General features: G+C 31.7%; 3 protein-coding genes across 3 annotated transcripts; 2 read left to right on the top strand and 1 right to left on the bottom strand.

Annotated features, from left to right (window-relative positions):
- Positions 1 to 865: 865 nt before the first annotated feature.
- On the top strand, positions 866 to 2,192 carry LOC140821011 (protein TIFY 10b-like). Its single transcript, XM_073181401.1, has 4 exons — positions 866 to 1,100; positions 1,250 to 1,573; positions 1,691 to 1,748; positions 1,850 to 2,192. The coding sequence occupies exons 1-4, from the start codon at positions 947 to 949 to the stop codon at positions 1,968 to 1,970; spliced, it is 657 nt and encodes a 218-aa protein (XP_073037502.1). The 5' UTR covers positions 866 to 946; the 3' UTR covers positions 1,971 to 2,192.
- Positions 2,193 to 14,107: 11,915 nt separating this feature from the next.
- On the top strand, positions 14,108 to 19,745 carry LOC140821007 (oligouridylate-binding protein 1-like). Its single transcript, XM_073181394.1, has 12 exons — positions 14,108 to 14,383; positions 15,443 to 15,504; positions 15,749 to 15,851; positions 16,407 to 16,483; positions 16,551 to 16,612; positions 16,740 to 16,827; positions 16,914 to 16,989; positions 17,071 to 17,101; positions 17,784 to 17,903; positions 18,232 to 18,317; positions 18,890 to 19,063; positions 19,239 to 19,745. The coding sequence occupies exons 1-12, from the start codon at positions 14,303 to 14,305 to the stop codon at positions 19,494 to 19,496; spliced, it is 1,218 nt and encodes a 405-aa protein (XP_073037495.1). The 5' UTR covers positions 14,108 to 14,302; the 3' UTR covers positions 19,497 to 19,745.
- Positions 19,746 to 21,931: 2,186 nt separating this feature from the next.
- LOC140821000 (FCS-Like Zinc finger 13-like) lies at positions 21,932 to 23,137 on the bottom strand. The gene is made up of 2 exons (XM_073181388.1): positions 22,419 to 23,137; positions 21,932 to 22,279 (listed from the first exon to the last, which is right to left on the bottom strand). The coding sequence occupies exons 1-2, from the start codon at positions 23,003 to 23,005 to the stop codon at positions 22,120 to 22,122; spliced, it is 747 nt and encodes a 248-aa protein (XP_073037489.1). The 5' UTR covers positions 23,006 to 23,137; the 3' UTR covers positions 21,932 to 22,119.
- Between the last annotated feature and the right edge of the window lie 2,268 nt (positions 23,138 to 25,405).

Here is a 25,405-nt window from a genome sequence, read left to right as displayed (position 1 = left end):
TGTAAGATATTATCGAAACATTGCAGGTCGTCAGATTTTCAGTTTGACTAAATTCGAGTTTCAGTTTTCATATTGAGTTGACAATTTCATACTTGAGTAATATGTTAAAAACACAATAACAAGTTTTGTTATCATCAAAATTAATATTGATAGAGTTACCAATCCCGAAAAATACTACTATTACAAGAATTTTAACTATCTATTTTATATATTTATATTTTGTATCTTCCATTTTATGAAAAAATAAATAAATTTACAAAGTAATGAAATACACAATAATACAAAATCGAGAAAAACAAATAGTGATATAAAGATTAAAAGAAATTGTAAGGTCAACATATTACCATAACATTTTTGGTATAATAAAAGATTGATGTATATCTATATTATAGATTAAGTAATAATCCCTTATTAATATTATCAAATTATCTTCGTAACTACCGTTCTTTCTTAAATAAAAAAGAACATAATAAATTAGTTTAAAGAATAGGAATTTTGTTGATGAAATACTCTAATATAATTATATTTTGTATAAAACTTTATTAATTATATATAAAGATAAAACTATAATTTAAATGGACAAATCGTGTGAGTATGTTTACTAATTACTAATAAATTAATAATAAATATAATAAAAAATAACTCCGGTTAATTAAAAAAATATATATCGTCAAATCCACCTCTAAAACATGTGTAGGATGGAAATAATTAATGGAAAAAATTAGGTTGTGTGGAAACAGCGTAGAATATGGAGCGGGTCAAGTTGTTGGACTTTTTATTACACCATATATTCCTCGTGCTTTTTTTCTCTCTCTCTCTCCCCCCAAATGGCCAGCAAACTCCATTTGTATATATATATAAACCACCTTCTCGTTCCCATTTTCATCGCATATTTAATGCTAAATGTGAAACCACTTGATAACTTCTTGACGCCACCGGAGGGGAAATGGGTTCGGCGGAGATTGTGGATTCCGGGAGGTTTTCGAGCAGAAGATCTACCAGCTTCTCGCAGACATGTAGCCTTCTGAGTCAGTACCTGAAGGAGAAGGGCACTTTGGGGGAGCTTGCTCAGTGCTTGAATCCTAACTTCGAGTCCAAAGGTATGAAATCTGATTCCAAGTGGCCTGATCTATGACTTGTTGGATTTGGTTTTAAATTCTACTGGATCTTTTTTTTCTTTTTTCTTTTTTGGCTTTGCTTTCCATTTTTGTTTGTTTCTTGATTGGATCTGTGGCGGCGGTCGTTTCAGGGACAATGAATTTGTTGCCGATGATTGAGAAATCTGATGCCAAAGAAGAGACTCTGAAGAAACCTGAGGCGGAGACTGCGCAGATGACCATCTTCTACGCCGGTCAGGTGATTGTGTTCAACGATTTCCCGGCGGACAAGGCCAAGGACGTTATGGTGTTAGCGAGCAACTCCTGCGCCACCAAGAACCGCCACTCCGCCTCGGTTCCTCCGCCGCATACCGCCCAGTTCCAGGCGGAGTCCGCCACCAGATTTCCGAATATAGTTCGCAGCTTCGGGATACCGGAGCGGACTCAGCACACTCCAGATCCACCTCTTGGTTCAGGTAAGCTACTACATAACCACACATCTTCAAAAAAAAAAAAAAAAAACCACCCCGTCAATTTAATGAAATGTTTTCATCATTATCTGCTGGAAGATGACCATTTAATCTGGTTTGCAGATTTACCGATTGCGAGGAAGAATTCACTGGCCCGCTTCTTGGAGAAGAGAAAGGATAGGTATATATGCTGCTAATTTAACTTTTTATCTAGCTGCCGCGGTTAATTTTCTTGAAACCAAAAAATTGTTGGGCTTCTCCATTTCCATGATTGCATTACAGAATCACAGAAAATGCACCATATCAAGCTGCAGCAATCAAACCGGTGGCGGCGGCGACTGCAAAGCCACCTACGGCGGAAGCATGGCTGGGATTGGGAAATTTCGAATTTCAGTGCGATTAATTATCTTCATAATAATAATTTAAATGATTAATTGTCGTTTGGCTTCACTGGTTACTATCTTATTTTCCCATCGATGCATGCCACTTCGTGTGAGTTGGGACATTTACAAGATCAGCCAAGATTATTAATTTTAGAGATAATGTAACATATATAGTCCTTTCAATAATTGTTTGGATCAGATTTGTTGTGATAATTATATTTCCTTGTGTGTTTGTGATCTTATATTGTGATGACTTTTATACATTTTTATCTAACATGTTGAATATATTGTTGTCAATTTCTTGTTAGGGATATACACGAGTCAAGTATCATGCTAATCGAGCTCGAAGCGGTTTAAATTATAGTAGGTTTTTTGTGAGATGGTCTCACGAATCTTTATCTGTGAGACGGGTCAAGCTTACCGATATTCATAATAAAAATTAATATTTTTTCATGGATGATCCAAATAAGAGATTCGTCTCACAAAATACGACATGTTGAACCATCTCACACTAATTTTTGCCTTTAAATTATGACTGCTTGAACTCGACTCGATTTCGATCGAGTAATTAATTAAAGTTAAAAGAAACGACTCAAACTCATCTTGAGTAATGACTCAGAGCTTGATAAATTCAAGTTCGAGTCGATTTTTTATTGAGCCGAATTTCTCATCATTAGGTTGGTTCACTTTCTAATTTCTATATATTAATTATTCAATTGTTTCGTCGGCAAAGCATTTCAACTATTGTTTTATTTTTTTTTAGAATTTTCTAAGTATTTCAATTATTATTTTTTATTTTTTTGAAATTTTCTGAGCATTTCAATTATTATTAGTGGACTAAGTGGTCGTAAAATGTTTTAATGATTTTTTATTATGATGACTAGAAAAGCTCGTTGAGATCATAGTTTATACCAAAGTGTCTTAAAATTTCAATATGATTGTTAATTATGATGATATTAAAATTTTTAGGCATTTCAATATTATTCTTAATTACTGTTTAATTCTGCTCGACTCCTTTACATTTCTATTGACATTATTCTACTTCTAACGGATTGTATAAATTCATATCTATTGTGTACTTAATTGTATTTAGTTGAAAATAATCATACTATACTTATTCATTTGCAATCACAAATACTCTTACGGAATCTACGCTGAAGTGAATTCTATGTTTAAATGAATTAATTTGAGTCACCGGGAAATAATGTTGAAACGGGAAGACATAATGTGGAATATTTTGAATATACGATATATATACATTATGAGTTATTATCAAAAAATATTCCAGGAAAATTATACTTTCGATTCTATAACATGCAGGTTTTTCGGTCATGTTGACGGTCAACTTATTATCTCGATCCACCGGCTTATATTGTTTTTCAATTGATGGTGTTATATAAGGTACATCAACAATGTCATATATCATATCGACAATTTTCGATGAAAAATCGTTATTTTCTGATTTTACGACATTATTTTCCGGTGTTCGTTAACATTAAGTTGAAAATAACTAAAATTGATGGAATGCAAATTAATGAACTAAATCATACATTGGCCGACAACTATAATAAAAAATGAAAAATTTATACTTTATACGAGGGAAAATATGATTTTCCCAAATTATTGCTATTTCTATCAAAATGTGTATGCATTGTTAAATCTAATACAAATTGAGTAGGTCTTTTGTGAGACGGTCTCACGAATCTTTATCTGTGAGACGGGTCAATCCTACCGATATTCACAATAAAAAATAATATTTTTTCATGTATAACACAAATAAGATATATATCTCACAAAATACGACCCGTAAGATCGTCTGACACAAATTTTTTATATACAAATTCAATTGATAAAACTTAGTCATTATGATATTAATTAATGGACAACAGAATGCTAAATGCAGTGGTCAATCACGTTACAACGATGTAGGTTTTTTTAGTGTAATGCTAAAAATATAATAAATATATTGTACAACAACGATATTTATAATAATTATATCATTAAATTTTACTATTATATCAAGACAATTTTTTATTATCACATGAGATTTCATGTTGAATTTATCATGAAATTTTGATAAGTGAAAATTTTGTATTGATTTTTTTGTGCGGTAAGAATTTTTGTACAAATTTAACTGTATATATCATTAATTTTTTGTATCAGCAAAAAACGTTATATTGAATAACACATTAAATTCAATGTTGTTTTTTTTAATTTATTTAATCTACAATATTACATCTATTTTTTTTGTTTTTAGAATGAAGAACTTTAATTTTTGTTGCCTTTTAATAGGCAAGCATGCCGGGTAAGATTTCACCTCCAAAAGAACAGATTGACTAAATATATGTTGTTGAACCCAATCATAGTTTCCGACTTTATATTAATTTCCAACAAAGGAACAGATAATAAAAGTCTCGGAATTTTTTTAAATCCAATTGGATGGTCCCAATATAAATGCGATTGTTATAGATAAGATACAGTAGATGATTATTGAGATAAGATCTATATTTTATCATGTTATCAACTATTTAAATTATGTCTCAAATGATTAATAAAGCATTCTAAATCATTCTCGCTTCTCTATATTCTCTACTATTCACAACATGTTATCAGCACGAGTATTTTTTAAGGTAAAATTCATAAATAATTTATTCTTATTCTTGTATGAATGCTCTCCAAGAAGCACAATATTTAGATTTAATATTGATGTTTCCGAAGTAGCACAAATTGTAGGTATATATTGATGCTCCAGAGGAAGTACAATTTTTAATTTTATATTGATGCTCCTAAAATAGCACAACGCGACTTTATGTTGATAATATTGATAGATATATGAATAAAATATAAATTTATAAGATTAATCAATATTCTCAAAGAATATTGATATAATATCATAAAGATTTATCAATATCTATGAATAATGTTGATATAAAATATAACATTATCATATTCCTGAATAATTTAGATAAATGTTATATGTTTCAACAATATTTTGGTTGAAATCAATATTTTATTTAGTCGTAGACTGTAATTGATGGTTGTCCGTTATTTGTTGATGTATACTCTTTGAATTTAAAAATAACTTCATAATTTTTCTTTTCTTCTTGGCAAAAACTTGTGTGAGACGATCTCACGGATTGTATTTTGTGAGACGGATCTCTTATTTGGGTCATCCATAAAAAAATTTACTTTTTATTGTGAATATCGTTAGGGTTGACCCGTCTCACGAATAAAAATTCGTGAGACCGTCTCACAAGAGACCTACTCTTTCTTCTTTCCCCGAGTTACCTAACTAGAAAAATTCAATACTCTAAAAAAAATTTCAACAAAAAATTATTTTTCAAATTTCATAATTATTCAATTTTCAGTTATTCTAACTACAAAAATCGCAATACAAGCCTTATAATAATTGTACATAAGTAATCATCAAACATTTCAACCAATTGATTATTATTTCGAAAGTCCGCAACAATAGATTTTTGAGGTAAAAATTCGAAGTCCAAAATTCATATACATCATAAGTCAATATTATTACAACTCAAATAATCACAACTAAATATTCGACATGATCCTAGAGTTGTCGAATTTTTACCTCAAAGTCCCATAATTTCAGAACACACGATAGTAAACCAACCAACAGACAACGATGAAGTATGATTTATGAGAGTTGTACTATTTTTAATTTTTAAACACGAGACTGAAAATAAAAAATTAAAACTATTAATTTTTTTTTAAAAAAAAAGTTGAACTTGAACCCACCCTAGTACAAGGGTGGCTCCCCCTACACACTATATTTATGTTCGAGGAAATATCAGGTTATTCTACATTATGTGGGGAGTTTTTTTTTTTTTTTTAGTCACTTTAGCTAACCATTATTGGAGAAGACAAAATTATAAGAAACATATGTATGAATGAGTCTTTACGTTAATGCTTTATCTAATAAAGAAAGAAAATTTCAACCTATTTAAAGTTATCAGATATTTATATTTTATAATATAATATTTACATATATACATACTCAAAACTAAAACGAAAAATTCTACAAACTTATTCAATTTTGAAATTTGGTATGTTAACTTCTAATTTTCAGTTATTTAAAGTCCGTTACTGATGTTACATCAAAAAATATTGATATGTCACTGAAAATATCATAATTTTTTTTTTATTTTTTAGATGTCCCGTCAACAGTTGAACTTAAATATTCGAAACTAAAACTATTTTTTAATAAAATTGAAAAATGGACGATTAGACCCGTGAATGGATGGGTGGAGACTAAAGAGAAGGTGGGGCATGCATACATTCGCACGCGGTTTTGACAAAGCACGACGCGGAGATTGCTTTCTACAAAGCGATTGTGGAAAATGAAACCAAAGCCTTCACGAGATTCACATTTAATTTATTCTCGGAATTTAATTTAAACCCTTTATAATATCAGTTTTGGTGTGCAAATTTGGGACAAGTTTCTTTTAATTTTATGATGGTATCATTTATTTTAAGTTGTTGTATTTCAACATCGTAAAATATTTTATTGAAATCATTTTGAATTTTGCATCGAGCGATAGCTATTAAGTATAATAACTATCCACGTGCTATAATAACTATTCACGTGCTAACTATATGAGATAGATATACGACTCGACTCATTGAAATTAATATTTTTTACGTTCAAATATTAATTTTTCTAGATCTTAAGCGACTTTTGTTTCTATTCATGCAGATAACTGTGGAAGATTTCATCCTACTTTGCGGGGCATTGCCTCCATGAAAAAAACCAAAGGTCCAGATTTATACACATATACATGGGGTCCATCAATTTCTTTAAAATCAATGGCCCAGATCCTGTGGAGGCAGTGCCTCATAGGTAGTGTCGAACCTTTCGATAACTGTGATGGAAAAATCTTGAATCCAATTATATATATATATATATATATATATATATATATGATAACATTATTAAGATTTAAAATATGCATGATATTGATATATTTATTATAACGAGTCAAATATAATTGAATGCATTGGATTCATAAGTTCAATGAGTCAAATATAATTGAATGCATTGGATTCATAAGTTCAATAAACTAATCCTAGTTATTGTCAATAAGTCAATCGTTGTTACATTGTCTCTATGAGTGACACTAAATTTACTTAGGCTCCTAAATAAAATATAATTTAATTTAAAAAAATTCAAATTTTATGTATCCTATATACTTACTCACACACACACATGTACTGAAAAAAAAGTTCCATAAATTATTAAATAACTGAAAAAACTTTATTATGGGTAGGTCTTTAATTTGTGAGACGATCTAACGAATCTTTATCTATGAGACGGGCCAATCATACCGATATTCACAATAAAAAGTAATACTCTTAGCATAAAAATAATATTTTTTCATGGATGACCCAAATAAGATATCCGTCTCACAAAACGACCCGTGAGATCGTCTCACACAAGTTTTTGTTAATTATTTACTCCCACACGTGTTTTGAAACAAATTATTAAATAACTGAAAAACCAAATTCCATAAATAAGTTTTTCATTTTATCATTATTCAATGAGTACTGTTAAATAAGATATGAAAAAATTATTGAAAGTATGCATGTTTTTAATGAACAAGAGTAGATTAATAAAAAAATAATACTTAATATAAATATTAAATTATGTATTTTTGACGAATAAAAATAATAATATAACTTTTTTATATTTGTTACGAAATAAATATCTAGGGTTTCAAACCAACTATTCCCTCGTGAATATATAGGTCCTGTAGACCCGTGGATAAAATCAATATCATCCGACCAATACAAGTGCATGGTAGGAAAATGTTAGGTAATTTGCAGTCCAACTTGTCTGTTTCACTTTTACAAATAAAAAATAATCACGTTTTTTCGCGGTCGTCCTCTCTACCTAATGCCAGTAGTACCAGTGAATAAATGGGGCCAATAAATAATAAAGTCATAATTTTTTTGAATAAAAAATTAATGATTCTTTATGACAAGTTGGTGAGAAGTAAGTTGGGGAAAAAAGTACTTAATAGACTAATTATAGCTAGTGTAACAACAGGTAATAAATTTCTTGGCAGGGGCTTAAACACGTTCTTAAATGAGAGATTTTATATTTTTTTCAATGAAATTATTTTCAATTAATTAATTATCTAGAATATAATCGTTCATGTTAAAGTGTAATAGTTGTCTCTATTTGATAGAGCGATCAAACCATTTCGCTTGAGCCGCTGTACGATTTAAAATATTTAAGGTGCACTATTATCATCTAGAGCTTTTGGTAAAACGACAAACGTTCAGTCCTATAATTAGTATGAGAGACAAAGTTGTGAGTTTGTTCGATTCTCATTGATTCCAAGTGCTGCAATTATTGTGAGAAAGATTGTTGAAGTGCAATAATTGTCTATGTTGGATAGAGCGATTGAACCATGTCGTTTGGAATGATGTACAATTTAAAATATTTGATTAGCATCGTTATCAACTTTTATATATTTTAGTACAACGGCAAGCGATCACTCCTACAATTGGTATCGAAGAAAAGGTCATGAGTTCGAAACTCATTACTCACAAGAAGTGTAATTATTATGAGAAAGATTGTTGTGATGCAATATGTGAGAACCCGAATTTCCAGCAAAAACATTTCAGTAAGCAATGCAAAATTTCCAGCATAAGATAATATTCAGAAGCTGGTACTTTTCCAGCAGACATGTATTTTCCAGCAGCAGCAGTAGAAGAAGAACGAAAAATCAGCAGCAGCAGAAGGGCGAGAAAGAAGCAGCAGTCAGTTACTGATTCAGCTCAGACTTGTAACTGAAGCATTAACATGGAATAAAGGCTGTTAATGTCAGATTATGGCCATTAATTGGAAACGTAACAGTCAGAATGTGGCCTATAAATAACACCCTCAAGTCTCTGAAATGAGTTACACAAGCTTTGAGATTATCACTTAAATTTCGAGTTAAGAAAGAGTGCCTTTGTCAAGCAGCAAAATCTAGTAGCGAGAACAGCCAAATTCCAGTAGACTTCAACCGAAACTTTAAGCAAATTACGGTAAGTGGGCTTATATATAAATAACTTGAAATCCGTTTGATAATTCTGTTTTAAAGTGTGTTTCTGTATGTTAATTCTGACATATGTTTTGAAGCACTGAAACTCCCTAGTGAACTAATGGTAGGAATATATATTCTGAACATTTCTGAATTTTGATTCTGATTCTGGCCTCACCCCTTAGAGGAGAGAACATATAGGGGACTGATATCAGTTTAGCCATGAAATTCACTAACGTGTTCAGTGCTTACTAATTCTGATTTCTGTTCTGAAACCTGCAAAGTCTGAATTTTGATTTCTGTCATGCAATACGAGTTTCTGTATACTATTGTATTACTGTTTCTGTTGAAAACGATTTCGAAAACTGGGAGTTAATCCCGCCCCTGCTTACTGAGTGAATCATATCACTCATCCACCAAACCTATCTCAGATAAGAGTACTGAAGAGATGTTAGAAGAAGAAGAGCAGATCCAGTTCTGGGGCTGGTGAAGAAGACTGTTGTTCTCAGTTTATGTTTATTTTTATTCCGCTGCATCTGTTAAGATACTGTAATATTTGGTTTTACATTTCCGCTGTAAAACATCAGCATTCGAGTTGTAACAGACAATTGATTTATTTCGTATTATGAATAAAAGACTGGTTTATGAGATTTTGTACTTCTGAGGCTTGTTGTTTTCGAATGTAATATTGGAGAGCAACGCCGGTGTCAACCAACCCCCGTCCCGGGGCGTGACACAATAAGTGTCCATGCTGGGTAGAGCGATCGAATTATGTCTATTGGGCTACTGTACATTTTAACATATTTGAGTTGTACTATTGGCATAAACCCATAATTGAGTCATTTGTAAACTACACGCTCCAGATGTTTATTCCTGGGCGTGAGAGGGGTGTGTTAATTGTCCCACATCGGTTGGTTAAATAACCTGAGAGTTGTATATATGGGTTTGGACAATCCTCTCCCCTTGAGCTAGTTTTTGAGATTGAGTTAGGTCCAAGTTCCAATCTTAACAATTGACATAAACTATAATTTTTAGTAAAACGACAAATGTTCGGTCTTAGAGTTCTACTGGGATCTAGTCATGACAATTAATTAACAAATTATGTAGAATTGAAAAATTATCATTTAATTTTAGAGCAAAAATCTGTTGTCAAGTGACAAATTGATATACGAATTATTGTAATAGTTCAATTTACACATATCCAATTAAAAGAGAAAACATACCCTTAAACTAAATTGTTTTTAAGTTCATTTATTATTATTAAATTCAATTACATATATTTTGTTGATTGAAATAGTAAAAATAAATACTTTCGACCATAGAATCATGCAATTCAGAACAATTAGTGAGATTTTCCACACGCTGTTGTGTCGGTACTCCAGCCGTCACACACGAATGTTTTTCTCTTTTCTCAGAAGATTTTTATTTTCATGATCTACAAATTTTGTGTTAAACATTTTTACGAATTCTTAACAAATAATGACCTGCAGATTTTGAAAATCTTAAACGATGTTTAGGCTTTTTTCGCTCATCCGAAAATAGCAACTTAGGGCTCTGCGTGAAAGAAATTTATTTAATAATATTTTTATCAATATATTAAAATAGTACTTTTGTGTGTGTAATAATTGTATCTGTTAAGTAGAGCAATCGAAATGTAATGCTGGAACTGCTATATGATTTAAAATATTTGAGTTACAAACTTACCACCAATTATATAAGTTTAGTAAGATGACAAGCACTCGATCTCACAATCGATATTAGAGCAAAAGTCACGAGTTCGATTCTCAGTGATGCAAGAACTCTATTATTAGGATGAAGACTATTGAGTACAATAATTATCTCCACTGTACAGAGCAATCGAAACATGATTCTTGAGCAATTATATGCTTAAAAGATTTAAGTTGCACATTTACCATCGATTATAACTTTGATAAAGTGATAAGCACACATCCTACAATTTTGTTGGATATATGATTTATTTATTGAGTTGCAAATTAATTATCATACAATTATAATATTAAAACATATATAGAGAAAAATAATATGATTTTATTATGCATTTAGAAATATTTTTAAAATATATTATATTTGAGCATATAATTTATCTATTGCGTTATATTGTATTAACTAATAGTTAACGAAAACTCATATGAGATTGTCGCATGTGTCGTTTTCATGAAACAAATTTCTAGCCGACCCGATCAATGAATATTACTATAATTTTACGGAAAAATTAATTTTACATTATAAATATTGATCGAATCAACTCGTTCAGTCTCACATATATAAATGCAATCAATAAAATCGAATCGTAGATATGAGATTGCAAGGTTAAAGCTTGAGAAGGAATAATACCGCATAAGAAGGAGTTTTCACAACTAAGAATAGATTATTATTTAAACTAAGAGAATTTTGATATCAATGAGTTCGTTTCACAGAAGAACTACTCATGATATTTATAGTTTAAAACAAAAATTATGATATTTATTTATCATAAATACAATTTAAAAATAAATATAATATTTTTTTAAAAATAAAATATTAAAAAATTGTGTACTTTATTGAATTTAATAAAAGTAATTCAACTTAAAAAAATTTATTTTAAGTATAAACTTGACTTTTTAGTTGAATCATTTATCGATTGAACCATTTCAAAAGTGTATATATCAATTTTCTTATTTAATCGATTTTTTGTGTACAAATTTTACTATTTAATTTTATCATAAATATAGATGACGATAATATAATTTAGATATTTTAAATTATATAACAATCTAATCGTTGTCACAGTCGTCACCATTATTATTTCCAACAAATTAATAATCGAGGTGAAAACTGCCCTCTTTGCCTGCCACTAATATTCATCATTTTCTCGATTCGTGTAATATTTTTTTTACTATTATTATTAATAATAATTTTATTACAAGAATAATTATTCTCAAAAAAAAAATTTCGACGAATTGATGGGCATGGCTGGCTGGTTTTAATGAAAGTTGAAACAAAAAGGATACGAAATATTTTATTATTGACAATTCAATATACAAAAAAAAAAAATCATATTTGATAATCTTGCGATTCTCACATATCGTTTTTACGAGACAAATCTCATATTTAATCCGACCTATAAAATTATTATTTTTATGTAAAAATGTTATTTTTTATTTCAAATATATAAATCTATGAGACTATATCACAAGAAGAATTACTCTTCAAAATAATAATAAGAGAAGAAGAAATTATGCTGATCATAGAAAAAAATTAATAATATAGAATTATTAACGCGGTTTCTTGGAATATAGGATTTGATTGACTGGATAAAGATTAACTAGTCAACTCTTAAGTCCTATGTGAAATTAATGTATATATTTTATTATTATTTTTATAAAATAAAAAAAAATTGTGTACAGAAAAATAATCCCAAATTAACCACGTGGTGTTTTGTTTCGCCGGAAACAATCCAACTGGGGGAGATTATTTCCCACCACTTAAAATCATCCACGACAATATTTTAGCTTTCATAGTCCATGTTGTTTGCTGCCAATCCCATTAAATTTTTTTTTTTTTTAGGTTTTTCCTTTGTGTTAAATTCTATTCATGTGTTATATATTACATACGCTCACGACTAATATTATATAAGCAAAAACTTGTGTGACACGGTCTCACAGGTCGTATTTTGTGAGACAGATATTTAATTTGGGTCATCCATGAAAAAGTATTGATTTTTATACTACATGTATTACTTTTTTATTGTGAGTATCGGTAGGATTGACTCTTCTTACAGATAAAGATTCATGAGACCGTCTAAAAAAATCTACTCTATTATATATTATTCATCAGCTCATTGTTGGAACCATGCGAATACACATATTATTGTTATTTCTAACTTCTCCTTTAAATGTGTTAATATATTAACTGCAAATGTTTTACACTTATTGTTAGAAGTAAATGTTAAAAATTAATATATTATGTTTAATTTATTCGTTAGATTTTTTTTAAAATAATAAAATCATTGTACAGAGTACAGACTTGTACCAACGTACTTTGCCAATGCTCATTGCTACTTTACGGGCTAGGTTAATTTTTTTTAGCTGCCAAGGCCACGGCCCATTATTTGCTGCCCAAGAATAAAGAGTCTCATTATTGATTAACCTCGCTTTTCTTGTGGGCCTATATTATTGCACTCGGGCTTTACACACAATTAGTTTTTGGCTAAATATAAGTTTTTGAAAAATATTTAACTCAATTAAATTTTATTTTCCTGAATATCTATGGGGAAAATAGATGCGATATTCAAGTGTATTTGAAATACATTGTAGAGTGTTATTTTTGTAAAAAAAAAATTGTTGACCGATGTTAGATAAAAATAATGTATTTTGATATTATCTTATTAAGCGTAGCGGCTGTTATCTTTTGATGTACTTTGATTAAACATAAATTTTCAATAGTCTGCAAATCACGTCGATAAGCTAAAACACAATGAGTAAGACTAGCTCATATCGAGAAAGCAAAAACAATAAAGAATCCAACACCCGATTCTTTGATAGATGTTAATTATATCATATGTTCCAGCTAACCTATTGAAAGTCGTTATTTTCCATCATTAGTTACACGAGTAGGTCTCTTGTGAGACAGTCTCATTAATCTTTATCTATGAGACGGGTCAACCTTACTGATATTCACAATAAAAAGTAATACTCTTAGCATAAAAAATAAAATTTTTCATGGATGACCCAGAAAAAAGATTCGTCTAAAAAAATACAACCCGTAAGATTGTTTCACACAAATTTTTACTTAGTTACACAGCAAACATAATTGAAATCGTAGAATCAAGTTTTTTTTAAAAGAATAAAACATGAATCCAATGTGTTTCTCTGTACCGCGCTTGTGTACATTATACATGCAAAACATTAATTAAATTTTATATATAAAAAAAACACTCATTAAAATTTTGTTTTTTTATAAAAAAAAATAATTCCTGATTTCTTACATCATCAATCTTGTCGTTACCGCAGTTGATTAAATCTAACGGTCAGAAAAACAAAGGCAATCGAAGCCCGAGGCCTAATACAATTGATCACCATCTTCATCTTAATTCTTACCCGTGTCTTCTCACCTGCTGTCCTGTCCTGCTTCGGGGTTTTTTTTTCCTTTCTTCTTCTTTTTATTTTTCTCTTCATTTTTCTTATTTTTTAGGTTTTTTTCCTCGTTCATTTTGCGTGCCTTGTAAGAACCTTAATTTCTTTTTTGTTTTATCACCTTTTTTCTGCAACTTTTTTTGTGTCTTTCGAGTATAGACGAAGATGCATCAGCAGAGGTTGAAGCAACAGCAAGCGCTAATGCAGCAATCTCTTTATTATCCGGGTCTCCTTGCGCAGCCTCAGGTTTTTTTTACCCTTAGACGTTTTCATTTATTTATTTTTTTCTGTTAAAATTTGTTGATTGAATTGTTGGAATTTGAATTTATATGGTGTATTGTCCTCTCTTTTATCGTTCGACGGATAAATCTTTTGCCTAGCTATGCATTGAACAATCAAGTTGGGTTTTTCTGGCCATTTCAGTAGCTTCTTGTTACGTAGCTTTGGCATTTCTGGGATATAATGCAGATATATGTTAAAAGATTATAAGTTTCTTGATATACTTTTACGAATTTGTGTTGATGAATGAAATTATTAAGAAAATGGCGGCACTGGATTGTTTTGCTTGTCCACCTGCTTCAGTGGAGAAGCTGTATAAGAAAATAAGTACTTGTTAAATAGGCGAATTTTCACGATTGGGATACCGATGATTGTTTTTAAATGGTTGGTTATTCAAGTGAAGCTAGTATCACTGTCTTTTACCATATCAAGATCAAAGTTGGATAATCTGATGTTAATTTCTTTGTTATAGCTAGTTGTGCTGTATTTCTCTACCTAAAATTTATTTCCTTGAAATTCCTCTTTGTTTGCGAGTGCAATCACGCAACCAGTTTCTACAGACTTGGGCATTCCTACGTTTTTTCCCATGCATAGTATACATGTAAGAGATACATTTGGATATCTGCTAGCTGTTGCTAGTTAGACGGTGGACTTTGGAAAATTTGTTGTTTAGTTCTAGTTTTTTTTTTTTAAAATGAAATTGGGGTTGAGAGAGCTTTTTGTTAGGCAAGTGTGAATATTTAATTTATGACAAGCATCTACAAATAATGGGATCGGTCACTTCTCTTTAAAGAATCTGACAAAATGGGAGCATTCAATACGTAGAAGTTGGGAAGCTTGATGAAGTTTCTGTTGATGTGGAATGAACAAGTGGGATTTTAAATCTGTTATCAATATGTGTCTTCTGCTTTTGATTTCCGTAAACCTCAATGTGTTCTACGTCTTCTTCCATACGTCTTGTATTTCATTTTCAGGATTTTTAAATTTCCAGTCTGACATCCCTCATGATTTGTATACTTTATGCAGATTGAGCCTATCTTGAGTGGAAATTTGCCCCCCGGGTTCGATTCAAGTACATGCCGTAGTGTGTGAGTTCCTAACTAAATTTTTTGAGCCCTTTGTTTTTTGTTTGTTCTTTTCCGATTTCCTTTTTCATTCCTGTCCTTGTGCTGAAGCAGTTTTCACCATGTTGAAATATTAAATTATTCCTTAGACGCTGATTGAATTATTTCGTGTCATATGATAGATACTTCAGGACTAGCAATCTCAACTATCTCAATGTACAGGATCCAATTTTTGCTGATTTATAAACCATTTTGTGATACCACATAGGTATGTCGGAAACATTCACCCACAAGTTACAGAACCACTTCTTCAAGAGGTTTTTGCTAATACTGGTCCTCTTGAAGGTTGCAAGCTCATTCGCAAAGATAAGGTGTTGTCTTATGTCTCATTGTTTAACCTCTTCACCTATTCACGTCCTTCTCTGAGAAAAAAAAAGGTTTTTCTTTTATGTATTAATGCTTCCCTTACTCTCTTGACTCCTATGCTTATTCAGTTTCAGATGGACTTGTAATCCCGTTGTGGTTCTTGAAATGTTTTGTTAGATATTCATGTTTGATTCAGTATGGAGATGTATAGAGGTTGTCTCAGTGTTATCCAGTAATTGCAAGTTTAGAAAAATATGCTCCAACCAAATATATACAACTCTCTGCTACTTTTATGGTTGCCGTCAATGTTCTTATCCTTGTAATTTATCCTAACGAGTGAGTTATGCTGCTCCCAATTTTTTTTACCCTTCATAATAGAATGATTAAACACACAAAAGTTTAGTTCCTCTTAAGGTTTGCATTTTAATTACCATTTATTCAGTGATTGAACTAATTTATGGAATAGTATTTTTCTCTCCTTTTTTTTTTTGTGAAGGAGATTTTATTTATTTAAGTGCTAATATTCTCATCCTAATGAGTGTTTCCAACCTCTGAGGCAGTCATCATATGGCTTTGTGGATTACCTTGATCGTCGATCAGCCGCCCTTGCTATTGTGACTTTGAATGGGAGGCAATTGTAAGTAGGAAGATTGGTAAATTATTTGATTTACAGTGAGTTCTTGATTATTAAAATGCAATTTCAGGTTCGGTCAACCTATTAAAGTTAACTGGGCATATGCTAGTTCGCAGAGAGAGGACACATCAAGTATGTTAATATATATCCAGAATCTTATCTTTGATCCTCTTTTTCTTCATTATTGGTGATTTTATAAAACGCCAACTAGTTTGGGACTATGTGTTGGTGATTATATGCACTTGACTTTACTGTGCAGATCAATTCAATATTTTTGTCGGTGATCTTAGCCCAGAGGTTACGGATGCTACCTTGTTTGCATGTTTCTCTGTCTATCCTAGTTGTTCGTAAGTTAAATTTTGTTTGCAATCCTTGAGATTGAGACACCCTTGCTTTCACGAGCAACTCAACAGCTGTCGTTCTATTAATGCAGAGATGCAAGGGTCATGTGGGATCAGAAGACTGGTCGCTCAAGGGGCTTCGGATTTGTTTCTTTTCGTAATCAGCAGGTCTGAGTGGATTTTTTTTTTGGTCTTCTGTTTGTGCAAGTATTCATCAATTGATCATTCCGTATCTTGTGTGACTTCCAGGACGCTCAAAGTTCAATAAATGACTTGAATGGTGGGTATGCTTTGTTTTGTCGTTCCTTTTTTGTATCTGATTCTCTTTTGTGGAATTTTTTATTTTTATTTTTTAATTTATTTACCAGTTTTTTTGGGCCATAAATTTTATGCATAGTACCAGTGGTTTTTTCAATTTCACGCTAAAAGATATATTAAAATAATTGTTATCTAATGATTAAAAAGATAATTTGTCTCCAAGGAATTTTTGCATCTGTATTGGACCTCAGGGGTCCTTGTTTCTAACCTAATGTTGATTGCTTCATGCAATAATTATGTCTTGTTAGTACGTTCATGAAAAGTTAGTCTGAATTTTATTTACTGATGGTGTATGACCGGCAGAGTGGAATTTTGAATTTTCCCCCTTATTGAGAAAGCATTAAGAAGTGGGTGTAGATGGTGTGACAGTGGATTGAACTTCTGAAGTTATGATGACGTGGCTGTATGATAGGATTTTTTTACAAGATTCACCGTGTTAGATCTATTAAGCCCTTACCGCTTTTTGTAAATGGTTTGTGAAGAATCACAAACAACATATTTGATATCCTCTGGTTCACTCAGAAAAAAGTACCTTTTTGGTGAACCAGATTGGTTTGTGTTGATGATTTTGTTAGAACTCTATATGGTATGAGTTGTAGTTGATATTTAGTTCTAAAGCAATACTTTTCTCCTTGAAATGGCAGGGAAGTGGCTTGGAAGTAGACAAATCCGCTGCAACTGGGCCACAAAAGGTGCTGGTCTGGGTGATGACCAGCAGAGTTCCGATTTAAAAACCATCGTGGAACTAACAAATGGAACATCAGGCTAGTTATCCACAATAAATCGCTTCTATAGATCTGGTTCTGAAAGTTAGTTACTGTTTCAACGATATTCTGATTTAATATATGTTGTAGAACTAACGACTGGATCGGTTGGTTATTCACCAGATATATCGTTTTGGTAAATCTCGTTTCGAATTTAGTGATAGTTGTCAATGAATGAACAGGCACTTAGCTTTAACAATGCAGGAGCCTCAGTTCTAGATGTTTTATAGTTTTGATTTGATTTTGAGGAGGAGGATATGAGTTTTGCCTTGGGTTTATCCATATTTGTTGTTGTTGTATTCTTTTTTCCTCATGATTTATTCTGCAGAAGATGGTCAAGAAAAGAGTTATGAAGATACTCCAGAAAATAATCCACAGTATACCACTGTATATGTTGGCAATCTTGCTCCTGAAGTAAGTATATATTTAAGCTAATCTAATATTATTTGAAAAAAGTTCTTCTCTTCTTATGGAATGCCACTATTGCAATCTGGCCTCTGTTGTTAAATGAAGTGATGGTTCGCTAATGTTTACTCGATAGGGTGAACTAAGAACTGCATCAGCTATTTAAGTATCACACGTATGGTAACTAGATACTTTTTTTATCTGTAAAAAATAAGAACTGCAACTGGTTCAGTTTTGGTCATATGTAAACACACTGAATCATAATCATCTCAAGGAGACTAGGACAACCTCGAGGTTGTGATATTGTGCAATCCTCTGTTTTGTTTAGAAAAGTTTCCATTTTCCATGTTTTTGTCAACTGTTCCGTCTAGAAATTCAATGTATCATACCTACCTACTCTCTGAACTTTGATCAATTATGAAAGTTATGTGTAATTGTTTTACGTATATAACGATTCATTTAATTTTCATTCATTGGTTTTGTTTCCCTGCTGATGCTGTGGTGATTTATTCATTTCTCTTGTTTTAGGAGTTGTAGACAAAAATATTTTCTGTTCATATCGCTGACAACACTTATTGCAGGTGACCTCTGTTGATCTACACCGTCATTTCCATGCACTCGGAGTTGGAGCAATTGAGGATATCCGTGTTCAAAGAGACAAAGGTTTTGGCTTCATTAGATATAGTAGTCATGCTGAAGCAGCTCGCGCTATCCAAATGGGAAATGCTCGAATCCTCTTTGGCAAACCGATAAAGGTACACACATTCATTATTTAGGTCCATTGGTATATCTGTGTTCATAAACATGTCATTCAACTTTCAAAGCTCCAATAGCTATTAATCGAGACAAAACTTTCCATTTTTGGTTAATATTTTTCTGGAAAAAGGCTCAAATTAAAGATAATAAATACATATTATAATATTGCTGCAGTGCTCATGGGGCAGTAAGCCTACTCCTCCAGGAACCATTTCTACCTCCCTACCTCCTCCAGCTGCAACCCATATGCCAGGATTTACGGTTGCCGATCTTGCTGCCTATGAGCGGCAACTTGCTTTGAGTAAAATGATGGGTGGTGCACAAGCTCTGATGCATCCACAGGGTCAGCGACTTGCCGCTGCCACTCAGCCAATATATGACACCATGTATTCGAGCATCGGCACATCCCAACAACCCATGTTCTATCAGTAGCGATGGTAATCTGAAGTGTTGCTCTTCGAATGGCATGCAGGAATTTAAGTTAACAAGTTGATGCTGTTTTCTCTCCGTTCGAAACTACTGTTCACACTGCATATTGTCATCATTTTAAGTGCGTCTTATAAATGATTGTAGCTCTGTGTTATCAATATTGCTCGAGAGATTTTGGATTTTATTGTTTGATTACACCATCAGTGTCTGTATATCGTCACTGTTGGATAATATGAAGTGTGCTAGAGTTGATCGAGGGTCACAAATTAACTCGAACCGAACAGTGGTCGGTAATCCTGGTAACTGGGTCTACGGTTCCATCGATCAGAACTGTATGGCCGGTTCTTGAATCGATCCATTGTTTTTGAACCGGCATTATACCCGATTAGATTATACTATATAGTACATTTATTTGTACATATATATTTATTCATATATTAAAGAAATGTTTATATAGATATTTAATCTGTTTTTGTTGAACTATGATTATTTTTTGGATATAATGTCAACTCTAATACCTTAAGTTGAATAATGGGAGTTAGATAGAATAAAGAAAATTATTATAGAGGTGATTTTATTTTTGTGGAATAAAAATGTTGAGGCAAACTATTCTAATATTTTTTTTTCTATGATGCTTAATTTGTTAAGTTTTAAATTTATTATTTTTTATTGTTCTTTTAAGAATTTGATAAATATATAATTTAATCTAAATAATTCAAAATTGAAATATAATTATATGTGGTTAGACAAAAACTTGTGTGAGATGGTCTCACGAATCGTGTTTGTGAGACGGATCTCTTATTTGGGTTACTCATGAAAAAGTATTACTTTTTATGCTAAGAGTATTACTTTTTATTGTGAATATGGGTAAGGTTGACATGTCTCACATATTATGATCCGTGAGACAGTCTCACATGAGACTCACTCATGTGGTTATCAGATATTCAAGTAAGATATGAACGATCTTCCAACGAGTATGAGAAAGATGATAAAAATTGAATATCTGCTGAAGATGATGATATTGATAGAAATTTATATAACGAGGGCGATAACAGATTATATGACATCCTATTATTGCCAACCCTAGTTATATCACGACCCATGGAAACGGCTCTGAACATGTGGCTGTGGTTAGGTCTATACGAGGTGGTTGATATACCTAGAAATAAGTTTGACACTTCAAATATTTATGTCAATGCAAAATTCTACCTCAATAGACAGACTTCGATGTAAAACCGCCTAGTTTTGTTAGCAATAGTATAATTGCTGAACTTGTAAGCAACTATCGTAGTTTTTAAACATAGATGAGTAAAGTAGGGTAAAGTTATAACAGATACATAAGGTCGAGTATGAACAAATAAACGAAAACACTAAAGCAAACCGATGCCCGTACAAAGTATAATGACCTTAAAACAGATTTGTTCTAAATTGTATGTGCTTAGAGGATCAAGTTGGACGACTGTTTCTCAGGATACAACGGGACAATCAGGATACAACGGGATAATCAGTAGTATCCTAACAAAGAGATTTTACGTTCGGGGAATGAAGAAGTACTTGAACTTTATCACGAGTTAAAGCAGAGCAGAAGGAGGCATAGACAAGAAAGAAAAGTAATATACGAGTGTGAGATATGTTTGGAGGACTCAAGACTACCTGACATAGGTACTTGAGTTCCATATGGACAGTCACAGAGTGGCCATCTAGAATGCCGAAGGCTGTTCAGCTGGACCACCGACAGTCAAGCCATATGGAGCACCAAGAGTCTCGAAAATAAAAACTCAGGAAAATAGAAAAATTCGGGTGGGCAATTTTGCCTTGATTGTTCCGACATTCGATTTATTCAAATCACGCTCGTACGCTTGCACACAAGTCAAGCGTTTTTAGTACAAATAAGCTCTTGATTTGCACTCCATGTGCAAACACGCGAGAGAAAGTTTTTGATCAATCATTCTTACATCTTCACAAAATGTAACTTAATATAAGCTCAGACATGCTAAGATTATTTTCTATATGAAACATTTTTCATTCCACACTTAACCATCCATTTTACAAGTCCATAAAATACTTTCCATTTTCTAAACTTTTACTTGGCTTGGTTCTATTTTATAGGCATGAGTTGGAGAGGCACGCAACGCAGGCTAAGGAAACCAAGACAAAAAATGCAGTCCCAGCCTTAAAAATTTTCATCCTTTATTCCTCGTATGAGTGTTAGAAGAAATTTCGCCAGGGATAATCTAACGCCGCCGCATGTGGTTTCTGCTTATTTCTAAAACTTCCATAGCTGAACAATCACCGATCTTCATCAGATATCATTAATAATACTTATATCTAGTAAAATATATTTAACACAATAGATTATTAAACATCATAATTTGATGTCTTAATTGAGCAACCCACCCACTCCAATCACTTGTCACCATCTCAAATACACGATCTGCTAAAATAAAATTAGCAAAACTTGGTCATTATCATTACTAACAACAATAAAGATCGATGTTCAAATACCCCTTGCATATATCGAGTATCTATCTCTATTTACTTTAATAATACAAGTATAGGACTATATCTATGCAGGACTCCATTGCCACCACCCAAGTTTTTTTTTTTTTTTTGGCACGTAAAGAAACTAAATTGCTAGGATCCCGGTGGTGAAAACATGTCCATTTGAAAGAGGAGAGCTGGAAACCTCGACGGGTCTCGAGCTTTCTGATCTGCAGTTCTCTTTGCGCTCGTCGATCACTATTTGGCTGTATCGACAGTCTGAGCTGCAAAATGCTTTGTCCCCCCTGCAGCAAAATTCAATGCAAGAAACATGAGATGGATATCAATGAAAGAGATCAATAATCAAGTTATTTTCTTGATTCCATGTTATGGTACAAGGAAGCAAATCTTGCAAGGGAACGTAGGATAATTAATATATTATACCTGTACATGTATATGTCTTTGCCATGGAGTTGCTTCTTGCACAAATTGCAGGAGCTCAGGAAATCGGCCGCCGGAGCTCCGGCAAGTTCCCCCAATCTCGGTGGAGATATGAAGAATACGCTAGCCCGGTTGTTCGCTTCGCTGCTCTGTATTCTGAAAGGGGCTCTTTCGTCACCCTTTCTACCATGCCCAATCCCACCATAGTACTCTTTAGTGCAGGGGTTATCTGGTCCATGGGACGTCACAATTGTGTACTCCTCTGAACTTTCCATCTCAAAGTCCTGCAGATATCCCCCAACTCTCAATGGATTCTTCACCGGAATTGGGTTGGATCGGCTCATCTTTCGGTTAAATAACGGTATATTGGCCGGAGTTTCACCCACGCGGTCACCGGATTTCTCGAGTGCCGCCACTATTCCTAAGCCAACCCCACCAAAATCAAAATGTTTTAGCCCTCTTGGGGACTGAGCTTTGGGCTCTAAGTGACCCCTCGAGCTGGCGACTACGTCGACTATGCCGGATCTATTGCCGGAAACAAATGATCCAGCGAGTATCCCGATCACCTGCTTCGGATTTTTACCGATCATGGCTGGAATAATCCTCTCTCCAATCTGTCGCAGAGAGAACAGAGAGATTTAGTATCTCAATGGAGTCTTAAAATATGGTTCTTTAGGAGGATTCCCAATATATGCTTGATTGAGAGTCGTTACACTTGAAGTGAGGTTGCTTTTTTCCTTTCATTTTAAAAATTGTATTTATTTATTTTTTTTATTTATTTTTTTATATTTGATCGAGTTATATGACTTTTCGGTTGAATTTGCTTAAAATCTCCAAAATCAAATTTAAATTTGCTTTATTTTTTGTCATAAAAATATCAATTTGTATTTCTGATCAATAAAATAATATTTTTGAACTTTTGAGCTTATATGTCTTTTCACATAAAAAATCTATACAAAACATTGAAAATATAATATTAATATATAAACTTTTAGTACAGACTTTCTTGGTTCTAATACAAAATAAAATATTTGAGTATAAAATTTAAACAATTTTATTAACATCAACATTTGCTACATATGTTTAGATAGTCAAAAATCATATATTAATATCAAAAATGAAATAACTGATAATTAAATATCACGTATTAGTATAATATTTTCGATGTTTTGTACACATTTTCATCTAAAAAGACAAATTTGACATTAATATCGATATTTGCTACATATCTTTGGATACTAAATATCATATATTAATAGGATATGCAAAACAACTAGTATTCAAATATCGTATATTAATATAATATTTTTTATCGATTTGATTCATGAAATTACATGTTGACCCAAAAAGTTCATAATTTTTTGTATCGAATAATAGAAATACAATTATTTTTTTGACAATGACTAAATGCAAATTTAAATTTAAATTTAAATATTAATTTAAAGCAAATTATCGTAAGTTTTACAACATAAAAGAGAAGGATATTGTGAATTTTGAAAAAAGTTATTGCGAGAGCTTTTGACACTTCTCGTCCAATTTTCTTTTTCAATAATGATTTGATTAATCACTTTTTCAAACAAAATAAAAATAACCTGCTAAGAATATTACTTTTATAATTTAAAAATTATTATGTCGATAACAACAAGGTGTTGAGTTTGAGACGATTTTTTGAGTTTAAAAGTAATTTAAAAATTATTCTGTCGATAACAACAAGGATTAAGTTTGAGACGATTTTTTGAGTTTTTTCAAAAAACAAAAAATTGTTTTTAATTATTGTTATAAAATATTTAAAAATTAAAATATAAGATTATACAATCATAAAAGTTGATTTCATTTCTCAAAACAATAATTGAACCACTTTATTCCACCATTATTTAATTTGGATCCAAATCACTTGTCAGTGGGCAATATTTTAAGTAACGTCCATTTCCACCCGTTGGGCCCATTTCCATTAACACTTCCAGCCCAAGATTCCGGTGAACCGTTCGCCGGCCGGGGATTTGGTACGTGTCATATTCGTTTATAAATAAAGCCCACTCTGTAGGAACGTGGGCCCATGCATTTATTTTATCTTGTTTTTTCATTTCTTGGACTTTTAGAATAATCCCATTTTGCATGGGGCCCATATGATTTGGAAATGAAAGTGATCCGTGGGCCATTATTCTTGCACAGGTTTGTGCTGTACAGTGTCAAACTGATGTGCCCCCTTTCTGACCTTATTTCACTTTTTAAGAAAAAATATCGAATTTTCGGTATATCGAAAATTTTTATGTGATATGGTACGATAACGAAAAATTCAATATTTCAGTATTGAGATTATATAAAATTTGAAAGTTTTAATCTATACCAAAATACCGAAATATAGATATATATATTTTAAAATATATAATATTTTAAAACAATAAATTTATAAATTTTAAAAAATGTAAGGTTTTTTCGGTATAAAAAAGTATATATCGATACCATATCGAAATCTTGGTATACCCTATAATTTCGGTATAATCAGTATACTAGTTATATGTACCGAAATTTTCAGTAATTTCGGTATGATATTACGATAAAATTTGTTTATATCGTAATTATCGATACAATATATGATATATAATTTCGGTATGATATATCACCCCTATCGACGAATTCTCCATAAAAATTGTTATTCTTCTTCCACAAGAAAAAGGATGGAAGCGTATATAAAATAATGATTTTGTTTTAAGAAAATATAATAATTTTATAAAATAAAATTTTCATTATTATCATCCTTATTTTTTCAATAGATATCAAAGATAAACGTAAATGTGATCACATATACGAAACCACGAATTTTGCATTGATTTTAAATCAATGTGATAATTAGTGCCCACCTCTATTTTTTTTTTTCCATTCTCCTTCCTTGTATGTAAGTGAATGTCAAATACATAAAATGTCGAGAGATAAATGCGAATGACTTAATTACTTTTTGACAAAAATGTGTGTGAGACGGTCTCACGAGT

This window comes from Primulina eburnea, unplaced genomic scaffold (genome assembly GCF_022965805.1).
Source record: "Primulina eburnea isolate SZY01 unplaced genomic scaffold, ASM2296580v1 ctg368_ERROPOS200000, whole genome shotgun sequence".
In the NCBI taxonomy this organism is placed as follows: domain Eukaryota; kingdom Viridiplantae; phylum Streptophyta; class Magnoliopsida; order Lamiales; family Gesneriaceae; genus Primulina; species Primulina eburnea.
The sequence above is the reverse complement of the archived record's forward strand: the minus strand, read 5'-3'. Positions and strand labels throughout refer to the sequence as shown.

Bases quoted from the DNA above. Each gene is read 5' to 3' on its own strand.
- LOC140821011 (XM_073181401.1), top strand. From the start codon at position 947: ATGGGTTCGGCGGAGATTGTGGATTCCGGGAGGTTTTCGAGCAGAAGA. The intron at 1,101-1,249 runs GTATGAAATCTG...CGGTCGTTTCAG, and splicing joins TCCTAACTTCGAGTCCAAAG to GGACAATGAATTTGTTGCCG. The intron at 1,749-1,849 runs GTATATATGCTG...ATTGCATTACAG, and splicing joins TTGGAGAAGAGAAAGGATAG to AATCACAGAAAATGCACCAT.
- LOC140821000 (XM_073181388.1), bottom strand. From the start codon at position 23,005: ATGATCGGTAAAAATCCGAAGCAGGTGATCGGGATACTCGCTGGATCA. The intron at 22,280-22,418 runs GTATAATATATT...ATTTTGCTGCAG, and splicing joins AAAGACATATACATGTACAG to GGGGGACAAAGCATTTTGCA.
- LOC140821007 (XM_073181394.1), top strand. From the start codon at position 14,303: ATGCATCAGCAGAGGTTGAAGCAACAGCAAGCGCTAATGCAGCAATCT. The intron at 17,904-18,231 runs GCTAGTTATCCA...TTTATTCTGCAG, and splicing joins ACTAACAAATGGAACATCAG to AAGATGGTCAAGAAAAGAGT. The intron at 19,064-19,238 runs GTACACACATTC...ATATTGCTGCAG, and splicing joins TCTTTGGCAAACCGATAAAG to TGCTCATGGGGCAGTAAGCC.